General features: G+C 43.5%; 1 protein-coding gene across 1 annotated transcript in view; it reads left to right on the plus strand.

Moving 5' to 3' along the window:
* The first annotated feature begins 3,788 nt into the window (after nt 1-3,788).
* Nucleotides 3,789-13,177, plus strand: part of itpr3 (inositol 1,4,5-trisphosphate receptor, type 3) — a 37,575-nt gene continuing 28,186 nt past the window's right edge. Inside the window, exons 1-2 of the mRNA XM_035159721.2 lie at nt 3,789-4,274; nt 11,039-11,109. Coding sequence (XP_035015612.1) covers nt 4,183-4,274; nt 11,039-11,109 — 163 coding nt within the window. The 5' untranslated portion in view covers nt 3,789-4,182. The remainder of the gene's footprint in view (nt 4,275-11,038; nt 11,110-13,177) is intronic.

A 13,177-nucleotide genomic window follows, 5' to 3' on the forward strand; every position in this document is an offset into this window, starting at 1 on the left:
ATAATTCAACATGACCTCCGTGTTTTTAAGATTCTCTTCTGTCACCTTTCATTATGACTCGTTCATTATGACTCGTTCATTATGACTCGTTCATTATGACTCGTTCATCCTCCTCCTCTTCATCGCTTCGCTCCAGTTAAACGACCTCGTCCATCATGTTCAGACTCAAATGGAAAATCCCCAACCCCCCCTTTTTTCATTTTTTTTTTTCAAGATCTTCTCCCTATTTAGACAGCTGTCTTTTTCTAAATCTGTCCATCCACTGAGCCCACATCAGTTCAAAAGGTAGACACAACTGTGTCACACACACACACACACACACACACACACACACACACACACACACACACACACAATTACATGATGTACAGTCTGAGAAAGATCAACTCTCTCTCTAGCCTTTTAAATTTAATACTTTAAAGGACGAGATACAGAAAGTATTTTGACGTAACATGATTTTCTTATTAACTTCGGTCAAAGAGGTTTTTATTTACCTACGATCTTCAACAGTACTAAAGATTCTCACTTTTCTCATTAATAAAGATTAATTGTTGCTTCACATCGTCACTGACACAAAACTTTTCAGTAAGTCAACATTTCCTCAGAGAAAACGTTTTTAAATAAATAACTTGTAGTGTTGTGGGTCAGGAACCTGTTTCTCTTTACCTTCAGTTCCGTGACCCCTTACCTTTAAGTTTGTTTACTGTTTTTAAACTGCCAGGAGTCAACCATTTACCACACACACACACACACACACACACACACTCTCCAGAACTACCTGAAAAGACAGGAACCATCTTTTAGAAACATTTATTTTACACGTACTTACATTTTTAATTTGGTCCATGTCCCTTCTGCTAACATGGAGGGGGCAGGGTTTATGACTCATACTGCAGCCAGCCACCAGGGGGCGATTGAGACACTTTTTGGGAGCTGTCATTTACGTTTTAGCCAAAACAGACTTTGCAATGATATCGATCACTGACATCACATCAGTAACTGGTTAGTTGAGTTTCAGGAGTTAATGTCGTTATCGCCTCTGTAGATCACACACACACACACACACACACACACACACACACACACACACACACACACTGAGGGGTCTAGATTTCTTCCATAAGCCTGAACGGAAGTTTTACACCTCACCAGAAACAATTCTGCCATTGGGCCATTTTATCCATCGCCACGGTGACCACAGACCCCCAGACTGCACGCTGCCTCCATGGAAACCACACACACACACACACACACACACACACACACACACACACACACACACACACACACACACACACACACACACACACTATATATCTATAAATGGACAGGGCGGGTGGAGTGAGCAGACTACTAATAGTAAACGTTGACACAGTGTTAGTTTGCTCCGTCTCTTACTGGATAAACTTAAAAACACTGACCTTTAATGTATTGATCCTAACAGCGCTGGTACGATCATGTTTCATCCATATCCATAAAATACTCTTTTGTTGTTCGGCCCGACAACATCTAGGGCTTATGGGAAATGGTGTTTATTAAAAGAAATATTAAAAAAAACTATGAACTACAACTAAACATATTTAGCAAGTTACACACTACACACTACTTTTACAGATGTTTTAAAAGTTTATCATAGAATTAGCATATTATTAAATGAATTAATCTTTGAATATAAGCTCCTGCTGCCTGTTTTCTGTTCAGGTTTTATTTTGTGTTGTTCTGTCACAAGTGTCATGGATATATTCAAAAAGAGCAAGTATCTGAATGTTTTAGTTTTCTTGTTCTTCATTTGTGATCAGAACATGGACGAGAGAGAAAGCTGAAATGTGTGTGTGTGTGTGTGTGTGTGTGTGTGTGTGTGTGTGTGTGTGTGTGTGTGTGTGTGTGTGTGTGTGTCCACCCCAGTAGCCACTAACATGGTGGAGGCAGCTCAGTGAGTCTCCTTCTACTGTTTAATAACCTGCTGCTTTAACAGCTCAAACAGGAAGTCCAGTCAGCATGACACACACACACACACACACACACACACACACACACACACACACACACACACACACACACACACACACACACACACACACACACACACACACACACACACACACGACGGATGTTGTACTCAGATGGATATAAAATAGTATCATCAGAAAAATCCACTTAAAGCGCTCATTTAAGTACTTACTCTGCAAATATATACAAATATACTATTGATGCATTTACAAGTTGTTAAATATTTTCAGTTGTAGCTGGTAGAAAAATGAAGATGTTATTTGGTAAATATATTTTGTTTCTAAAGTCTGAAGTAACTAAAGTTTTCAAACGTGTTGTGGAGTCAAACCTAAAATATTTCTGGAGCAGAAGAACTAACTCAAAGTTTTCAAGTGAAGTGAGTTTTCAAATAGCTCTCAATTCTACTTCAGTGAGTAAATGTACTTAGTCACTTCACCTCTTTATTCTGACATGTCTTCACACAGTCTCATCAAATAAACCACAAACTTCCTCATCCGTCATCTTCACCAGCTGCAGGTTCTCGTCACCATGAAACGGTCGCCTCAGTTTTCAGATCCGAGAGACAAGTGACTTTAAGTGATGTAGAAATACGTAGAATCAGGAATTTACATAAAGGACACGAAAGTCTGAACACAAACAGGACGCAGAGCGACGACGACTTCCTCCACGTCAGCTCCTTTAATTCTCTCGTCAATCAACAGACTGTAAATAAAGATGGACGACATGACAAGTCCCAACAGTGAGGTCAAATCGTCTTGATCACCCCCTGGTGGCTGGCTTCAGTATAGTTCATAAACCCCGCCTCCTCCATGTTAGCAGATGGGACATGGACCAAAGTAAAAAAACATCCGTAACTCTAGGTTCAGGTTAGAGGGAGAGTTTCAGAAGATCAACCTGTTGCTTGTGTTAAATGAGGAATATTGAACATCTTAGTTATGCTTTAGTAAAAGTTTCACGAATAACTAAATACTGCCACGCTCCGCTACACCTCAGAGCTCGGAATGACGTGCACCGCCGAATAACCCGAGTTGATAGCGTTCCAGTTACACAGGAAGAATTTTAACGTTAGCCAGCTAGCCATTGTTAGCAAAACCAGTTTATAACAACGCATTACGCTGCATGTCACGCATACTAACATCGTAGTAAACAATAAAAACGTCAGATTTCCCTACTGTTGATATACAGAGTGGCCATCTTGGATTTCGAAGTTGGGGGGTGGTGAGGTTCCTGCGACTTTGTGAGTCTAAATTCTGACGCCAAATATCAGACTTTGGAAAGAACGGGTAAAATGATGTCCTTATATTCGTAAGATTATAACTTTTTTGTTAGTGTTAGTTTCTCCTCAATCGCGGCTTTAGTCATGTGAAAGTATAATTTGTTTCTTGTGATATTACGACTCTGTTCTCGCAGTATAACAACATTATGATGATGATGATCTTATTCTCTGATTTTCTTTTCTTCATCAAGGTCCAAAGACCAAACTGAGAAACAGATGTTGAGTGAATTGATCTTGTTGAGTTGATGAAGAACAACTTTTTTTAGTTTCTGTTCCTAAACGTGTTTGTTTTGGTTGAAGGGGACTGTGACGCGCCCGTGCACGCGGCCCTGCTGGTATGACCCGCTCCGCGCGGTTGCAGCTTGTGTTGCGTGCGTGCGTGCGTGCGTGTGTGCGTGCGTGTGTGCAGATGCGCGCGTGCCGCCCCGCGGCAGTTGTTCTGTCAGTTATCAACACTTCACTTCCTGGTTTTTATTACCGGAGTCCTCCGCGTGCACGCACACGGACGCACGCTCTCACAGACACTGACACACTCACACAGAGAGAGAGTGAGAGAGAGAGGGAGTCGATGTTGTCTCTTCACCTCCGTGTGTGCACACTTTAACACACAGACAGACACAGACACAGACACACACTCGCAGGACTAGTGTGTGTGACACGGACTCATCAGCTGCTTGTCAGAGTGTGTGCGCGTGTCAGGTTTGTGCAGTTGTGAGTCTGTCGTGCAGAACCCGGCAGTGACTGAGAGGGAGACTCAACTTGTAGTTTCTCCCGAGACACGGAGGACAGAGGAAGACTGAAGAGGACAGAGGAAGAGAAGAAGAACTGAGGACAAAGTTCCTCTCGTCCTCCACCTGCGGCTCGTGTCTCTGTCCCGGTCCCGGATCAGCTGCAGGATGTCGGACTCAGCCTCCAGTTTCCTTCACATCGGAGACATCGTGTCTCTTTATGCAGAAGGATCCGTCAACGGCTTCATTAGCACCCTGGGGTGAGTCTGTCCCTGACTGTGTCTCTGTATGTCTGTGTCTCTGTCTCTCTGTGTCTCTGTGTCTCTGTCTCTCTGTCTCTCTGTCTCTGTGTCTCTCTGTCTCTCTGTCTCTGTCTGTGTCTCTATGTCTTTGTGTCTCTGTCTCTGTCTCTGTCTCTGTCTCTGTCTGTGTCTCTGTCTGTGTCCCTGTCTGTGTGTGTCTCACCTGTGGAGGACAACACCTGGGCTGATGTGAGCTCAGTGTCCCGCCACTGGCAAAGAATAAAACACTTGTTAATTATTAATGTGAAGCCAGAGCTCCGGTAATAAAGATACATTTCAACACTTTATTTCTATAGGACACACAGGCACACACACACACACACACACACACACACACACACACACACACACACACACACACACACACACACACACACACTTTCTTTCACTTGTTTCTTGATGTTTCATCGTCAGATTCACTTGTTATTTAGATTTCACGTCTCTCAGCTCATCTGATGATTCATATCCATATCTAGTTTTTTTGTCTTTGTTTAATGTCAGTTTAGTCAAATATCTGCATTTATACAGTTTCCCTCCAGTTTGTGTCTGATTCCTCAGGTCTGGCCTGAAGCGGTCGGCCTGACAACAGTAATGATAATAATGTTTTTGTTTGATTATTATTCCACGGCTGGTTTCTAATCTCTGGAGAACAACACATCATTAATAAGCACAGGAGACACAAACACCTCACGACTACATATGTGACGCAGGAAGAGTAAAACCTGCCTCAAATCCTCCGGAGACTCTCACATTCGGACGCTATCCGGAGCTTTTCCCCGGGCGCTGGCAGGAGAAACTGACTCGGACATTTGTGTCCTCAGCCCCTCCAGATAACTTCAGGAGATTATCCAGTGTTCAGTGCAGGCCTGAAAGCAGACCCCTGAACTCAGGCCTCTTTTCCACTGGTCAGAAAACCCACCGTCATCTGGCTTTTTTCTGAAATCTGAGTGAAAACCATGTTCATTCCCTCCCGGGTCCAACGACTCTGCAGTCGACTCCAGGTTTTATCTGCTCAGATCAGCAGTGATGGAAACGAGACGCCCGGCTGAACGCGCTCATGTGGCGAGGTGAGAGAGAGAGCGCCTCGCAAAAGGGTTTTGATGTGTACGCGATGTCGAGCGTGACGTAAACCTGAGAAGCGAACTCCCTAATTGAGGTTTACAGGCGTTTACAGAACCTGCGAGAGGGACTGGAAGTAGATCCAAGGACAGATGTGGTTTGGGTTGTGAGTTGAAGTCCAGTCGGGGGATGTGAGGAGTTTCAGAGTGGAGGTGCAGAGCAGAGAGGAGCAGCTGAGGCTCGGGGGCTGCAGGGACGGAGAAGGTCCCACTGGTCAGAGGGGGAGCCGGGTTGTGGATTTAAAGATGAGCAGGAGGATTTAGGATTTGTGTTCTTCGTTGGACTGGACCCAGAGGAGCTGGATGAGGAGCAGGATGTGGTCCGTGGATCTGGTGCAGGTTTCAGCCGTGTCTAAAAAGCATGAATCATGAATCATGCATGAATCATCGATCAAACCCTGGGATTTGCACAATAATTAACCACGTGTGTCCAAACATCACGGAGCAGATCAAACACACCGGGAAACTCCAGGGAGACGAGATCATTTTATCGACATCAGGAAACTCAAACACAGAGACTCAGTCATTTTACATATTTAACAAAAAAACGTTTAACACCCTGTAAACAAAATTCTGTTCATAATATTTTCTTCCCATTCAACATTTCCTTAATCTCAATAATCACGTGTTAGTTTTCCTTTAAATTTCGTTCCTGCTCCCCAGAGGAAGAACCCCTCAGGTTTTAGTGACCTTTTGACCTTCCTGTATATAATTTGCTCCACTGCTCGTTTAGTCACTGAGGATTTACTTTTCTTTTTTGAATCCTTTAATGAGCTGGTGACGTTTCAGATTTTCTTCAGATGCCATTTGAGGGTCTTTGAAATGTCTCATGACGTGTGTCAGAGTTCTAATGTGAGATCCTTTTATTCTCGTTCCAGGGAATTTCATTTTTCTACCGATTCTTAGTTTTTATTTTGTTTCCTTGTCTCCTCTGCCAGTCTATGATACAACCTTTAACACACACACACACACACACACACACACACACACACACACACACACACACACACACACACACACAGTGGCAGCAGAAATGTCTAATTGTATGGCAGGAAAAGGAAGTGGTACAAAGTATGTCCAAGAGAGATTTCCATTGTGCCAGTGTGTGTGTGTGTGTGTGTGTGTGTTTGTTTCCTGTGCTGTGGTCTTGTGGGTATGTGTGTCTCTCTGTGTGTGTGTGTGTGTGTGTGTGTGTGTGTGTGTGTGTGTGTGTGTGACTCGATCTTGACCTTTTTCAGTTTCTCCTCACTCCATCGTTGACTTTCACTCGCTCAGTGAAAACAGCAGCTTCACACACACACACACACACACACACAGACAGACACACACACACACACACACACACACACACACACACACACACACACTGAATGATCTTTCTCCTGACGAGGATGTGTGTGGGTTAGTTAACGCAGGTGTGAACAGAGAGTTTTTCGCTTTTCCACTCTGCAGCTGCTGGAAACTGCAAGAAAACAACACAATCCCAGTTTTAACGTCACATCACTGACTTCCTGTCGCCTCCAGAATAAAGTTCAGACGTCTGTTAATCAGGTCGACCCGATAGCTGAAAGGTCAGAGCGTGTTCGACTCCCTCCGGACATTCATCGCTCGTCAGCCCGCTAATCTCTTACGTTTCCTGTTTCCTTCGAAGAAAGTCAGAAAATATCTGTCTGACTGATTCATCTGTTGACAGATAAATCATTATCAGCATCTTTATTTACTGATATGAAGTAATAATAATCATCGACACGTTATTTTTTATATTAATATATTGACAAATTTTTAAAGTATGGACATCAGCCCCCAAACTCAGTGTTGGTTCCGTTCTGCTCTGTTCATCATGACAGAAGTGAAAGTGAAGGAGCTCATCTCTGAAGTCGACTCACATCTTCTGACCCTGAATTTGTGATGTGGAACCAAAACTGTGAAGAAAACAAACTTTATTTTCCTTCAAATAGAAAATTAAAACCTTTCAAATAGACCTGCAGGGTTTTATATCTCCGAGGCAATATCACATCTATTATAATTTACTTTTGTATTAGGTGAAGAACACTACTCAAATAAGTGTTTGTTATTATATTAGTGTCATAATAGTATTATCTTATATTAGTTTGTTATTATTTGTATAATATTGGGACATTGCAGTTAACAGTCAACCACTTAAGCTGCTAACCACAAACATGGTAACAGCTCCTGGCAGGAAGTCAGGAAGCAGAAATGTAAATAATCCAGAACCTCCACCCGTTTAATCAAACAGAGAAAACACCACCCACCTGAGGTCGGACACTAAAATCACAAAGAACGGAGTCAGGACTCTTTCACACCTTGTTTGATTCCGACCTTCGGACTCTTCAGTTTAGTCTGAACCTGAGGTGAGACAGGACCAGGGCCACGGACCAGACCAACAGGCCAGAAGCTCTTTGCACATCAAGTTAGACTTTGAGTCTGATGGTTTATTATTCTATTCATTACAAAATTGTCAGGAGGAGATAAAATGGAGTGAAGCCCTGGGGATGATTCCGTTTCCTCTCACTTCCTGAGGAGTCGTCAGGAACAAGGAGAACTTCATCTTCTGATCAAAGTGCTGCCAAATGAGCCTGATCACTTCCAAGTCTGTTTCAGGACGTCAGTCGTTAGCAGCTCTGAGACCAGTTGATCCAGTTGATCCCGAACAGCTCAAATAACTCTCTGGAATGACTTCTGGACCAATCACAGGAAGTAGAGACAGCATTAAACAATAGAAGAAGAAACAGCTGCAGTCTTCACCTCCAACGATATAATGTTTGAACCATGAGGACGTTCACGTGCATTTGAACTAGTGACGAGTACTGTGGAGTACTGTAGTACTGTGGAGTACTGTGGAATACTGTAGTACCGTGTAGTACTGTAGTTATGTGGTACTGTAGTACTGAGGAGTACTGTGGAGTACTGTGGTACTGTAGTACTGAGGAGTACTGGAGTACTGTGGAGTACTGTAGTACTGTGGAGTACTGCGCCTGAAGGTGCTGATGCTGCTAGTGATACCATCATGATGTTACTATGGCAACCAAATAAAGCGCCTCGTTCATGTTCTCCATTCAAACAGAAAGACTACTACCCCCCACACCTGACAACACGCCAACATCAGACGCCGTCTACAAACCAATCAGAGTCGAGTATAGGTAGACTCCGCCCACGTAGGTGATGACGTGAGACGTATGTCAGACAAAATTCTTTAGTCCCTAAATTTCAGGGTCTCTGTTCACAAGTTAAGCTCCATAAAGTAAATCTTGTCTCAGTCTGATCTGGAGTAAAGAACCGTTTGAAACATTTGAGCTGAACATTGAACATTTTCAACTGAAGCTTGAGCTCAGATGTTCCCGATCGTACCTTTGTCTTCCTGAGACAGAAACACTGAAACCAAACGGACCCGGTTTGTCGTCCCTCAGGTTGTTCGTCCCTCAGGTTGTTCGTCCCTCAGGTTGTTCGTCCCTCAGGTTCAGTCCCTCAGCAGAGATGGAAAACACCTGCATGTATTCAAATGTCCGGATCCATATTCAAATCTGGTGTCCTGCACGACAGGGGGGAGGGAGAGGGGAAGGCAAAACAAAAACAAACCACGCGTCCGTCACGTGTTCGAATCCTCACCGACTCGTCCACTCGCTCACTGGGAACTCTCACATAGACTCACTCGGACATTTTACTACGAGGCGGCAGGAAAAGATCCAGAAAATCTCCAGAGCAACCGACTCGGACGTTTGTGTTGTCACGTGCAGCCCCTCCAGAAAACATCTGGAAAGTGTCTGTAGTTCAGTTCATGTCCGAAAGCAGCTCTAGAGAAATAAAACAACGGGTTCAGAGGATGAACTGACGTGAAATATCACAAATCATCAGTGTGACGCAAAAACTCTAAGAAAACTAAATCCAAAAAGATTCAATGAGAGAGAGAGAGAGAGAGAGAGAGAGAGAGAGGAGAGAGAGAGAGAGAGAGAGAGAGAGAGAGAGAGAGAGAGAGAGAGAGAGAGAGAGAGAGAGAGAGAGAGAGAGAGAGAGAGAGAGAGAGAGAGAGAGAGAGAGAGAGAGAGAGAGAGAGAGGGAGAGAGAGAGAGAGAGAGAGAGAAAGCAGCATTTCAGTTGAGCTGATGAAGTCCACATACCCGAGACGTCCTCAAAGACACGCTCACACCTGGACGCCACACAAAAGACCTGATTGGCTGCTGTCATCTCTGTGGGCGGTAGAAGACAAAGACCTCTGAGGTGAAAAGACCGGAACAAAGGAAAAGATTGAAGGAGTGTAAGTGAAGAGGGGGAGAAAAAGAAGGAATGCAAAGGAAAATCTAGAGGTTAAAGCAACGATGACGGAAAAAAACACACGAGAGAGAGAAAAGACGAAGAAGAGAAAAGTGAAGACGTGTCTGGAAAATATCAGAAAGTGAAAGAAAGACGAGAAGAGAAATGTAGGAGCAGAACAAAAGGAAGGAAAGAAAAATGTTTTTCACAAAGTTCATTAAGTTTTGATCATATTTCTTTTCTCTCGAACCAGGAAATGTTTCCATATTTTCATTAATTTCTCTGGAAGTAATCTCTGAGCCTGAACAGAAAAATCAGAAATATTTACTAGAGCCTGATTGATGGATTTTATTGAGCCGATGCCAACACTGATATCAAGAAGTATCACATTTCCAATACGATTTATGTACAAAGGTTTCTATGAAACCTGTATAACAAAGAACTACAGATTAAAAGAGAACACATATAAAACCAAATATGTAGAACTTCAATGAATTGAAATACAAGACAATCTTTTATGTAGAATCTTTTATTTCATAGAGTGAAAGTTGCAGTCGAACCTTTCGGAGCTCAGCTCTCTGGGCTGTGTGAGGTCTGCCCTCGTCTGATTGGCTGACGGCCGTCGCAGTTTGATGTTTTAATTGCGCCGAGCTCGTGAAGCAGCTCGTTTGACAGACGCTTCTCATATTTCTTCACAATCATTTGCGGAGACCTGCTTTGTTTACAGGCTGTGGTTTTGGTTTTGAACTGGTTTGTAAAGGGTTTGGCCGTCGACTGAAGCAATGAACCAGTCACATCCTGTGTGATTAGGATCCTGAGACAATTCAACCACATCGGGAATTCAGAAGTCAACTTTTACCTTCCTGCTCTGTTTCAGATACACACAACACACACACACACACACACACACACACACACACACACACACACACACACACACACACACACACACCACACACACCTGGCCTCAGTTGCAGTTAACTACATTCACTCAGTTAATGTGTGTATGAATGGACAGGTAATCCACTCTGTCTGCTGCCTGAAAGGAGCTTGTGTGTGTGTGTGTGTGTGTGTCTGTCTCGCCCCCCCCCCCCACCACCACCTGTTTCCTAAACACTGATGGTAGAAGGGATTTACACTAATGACCCCCTACACCCCCTCCTCATTAACATAATGCCTTCCTCAAACTGAACCTAAATCCACCACGCACCTTGAAAAAGTCCTTTGAAGTTATAAAAACCCACAAAAATGTGTTTGAAGCGCTGGTGAGAAATCCCCTCGCTGAACCCTTCAGCTCCCGACGCCGTGGTTAACGTCTCTTCTTTCTACCCACAGGTTGGTAGATGACCGCTGTGTGGTCGAACCCGCCGCCGGAGATTTGGAGAATCCTCCGAAGAAGTTCAGAGGTCAGAGTGTGTGCTTTGTGTATATGTTTATATATATATACACAGTGTATATGTGTATATATATATATACACAGTGTATATGGGTTCAGTTGGTCAGACCCGGCTGTTTCTGGGTGTAAATGTTTGAATAAATCTCTGCTAGTTAAAGTCTAAACAGCAGCTGCAGGATTAACGTTTTAAGTTTTATTCTTATGTTTTATTTATTGAGTTGATCCCGTTTCACTGAGTAAATTCACTAATTGATTCTATACAACTGACGCTTGTAATTGATCCAGGTTGTGTTCTAACCCCGGATGATGCTGGTTGTGTTCTTCCTGAAAAGGGTCATGTTTATTATAATTATAATAATCATAGTAAACTTTATTACAGCACCTTTTAAAAACACTTTTACAAGGTGCTTTGCAAGGGAAATTCGAGGCAATCAAGAGTAAACAGGTAAAAAGCGATTTGAGGATCACACAGCAATACAGATATAGAAAGATGAGAAAAAAGATAAACAGAATATTATAAAATAAATGAAATAGATGGTAAGTTCAGAACCAGGAGAAAACACACCTGTAAAGTAAAGAGTGGAGAAGGAGTTTTCCAGTAGTCGGACCTTCACTGAGGACCTCAGGTTACAAGATCTGAGATGATTTGAGATCAGTGAACGATATGTTGTGACTTAAAAGAAGTGTCATCTTTATTTGCAGTCCTTGGTTGTGAGCAGTTTGTCTCACAGGGAAATGTTCGGTTCCCGTCTCCTCAGCTGTCGAGACGTTCAGTCCCTCTACAGATGAGGAGCGGAGCGAGGTTGTTGTTGTTGCAGCTCGATGATGTCGTGTTGTCGGTCGTCTCACGCTCGTCATGTAAAAATGTTCAGTTCCTCGTGTTTGCTCTTCATCTCCTGAAACCTGTGGGGAAGACGCCTGGAGGAACTTTTATTGTTTTATTGTTATAGAGATCGAGCATTTTTAAGTTTCAAGTCATTTGATGGAAATCGGTTGAGTTCGACTCTGAGTCACGTCTCTGCTGTAAAAACCAGACGGCTCCAAGAAAACCTCCAGTGTCGTGTATGAAATCTAAAAAAATAGCCTGATTTGATTCCAGCTTAAATCATCAGAGATATCACACACACACACACACACACACACACACACACACACACACACACACACACACACACACACACACACACACACACACACACACACATGTTTATAAGCAGCGTGTTACCATCTGCTCTGTTTGAGTTTCTGGACGTCGCTCAGTTGAACTAGTTTAGAAGTAGAACAAACTTTAAATCCAGAGCAACATCTCTCACACACACACACACACACACACACACACACACACACACACACACACACACACACACACACACACACACACACACACACACACAGGGAAAGGTATTAAGATACAGGATCTGCTGGAGGAGAGTAAATATTGACCTCGTCTCGCTCTCGTTGGGTTTTCTCTCGTATCCTTTTAGCTCTATTTGTTTTTCTGAATTTCTCTCCTCCCGCACTCGTCCGGCACCGTATGTATTGGGGGTGTGGCTACTGTGTGATTGACAGCTAGTACCGCCCAATGGGTGCAGGCGCCGGTGAGACTAGACTGTCCTACTTTAGGATGGAGACTTCGTGGGCTCGGTGAATCGCGTCCTCCAAAGGATGCAGCTCCTGAATAAAGACACAGCGCTGGTTACTTTTAAAAGACCAAGATGTCGTTGGACAAAACGCCAAACTCGAGGCTTCCAAATGGCAGCTCGACGTCTGAGTCACAGCTGAGAATCATGAATTCCAGTTTCCAGCGATGATAGTTGTGCTGCTGCTGGTTTGGAGCTGATCCTGAGTTTCAGTGAAAACCCAACGGAGAGAGAAAAGTTTGATTCGACAGGAGACGTGTCACATGACTTGTTCTGCTCCTGTTCGATGTTTCCCATCAATGATTTACAGTTTTCCAGTAAATGAAAGGTGCTATTTTTTAGCATTTTGCTGCTGCTACACAGCGAACGTTCGCATTAGCAGCTCTTCCTGTTGAGCGACCGTCACCACCACCAGCTCCCGACACTGAACAGCTCGAC

This window comes from Hippoglossus stenolepis, chromosome 6, assembly GCF_022539355.2.
Source record: "Hippoglossus stenolepis isolate QCI-W04-F060 chromosome 6, HSTE1.2, whole genome shotgun sequence".
Taxonomy (NCBI): domain Eukaryota; kingdom Metazoa; phylum Chordata; class Actinopteri; order Pleuronectiformes; family Pleuronectidae; genus Hippoglossus; species Hippoglossus stenolepis.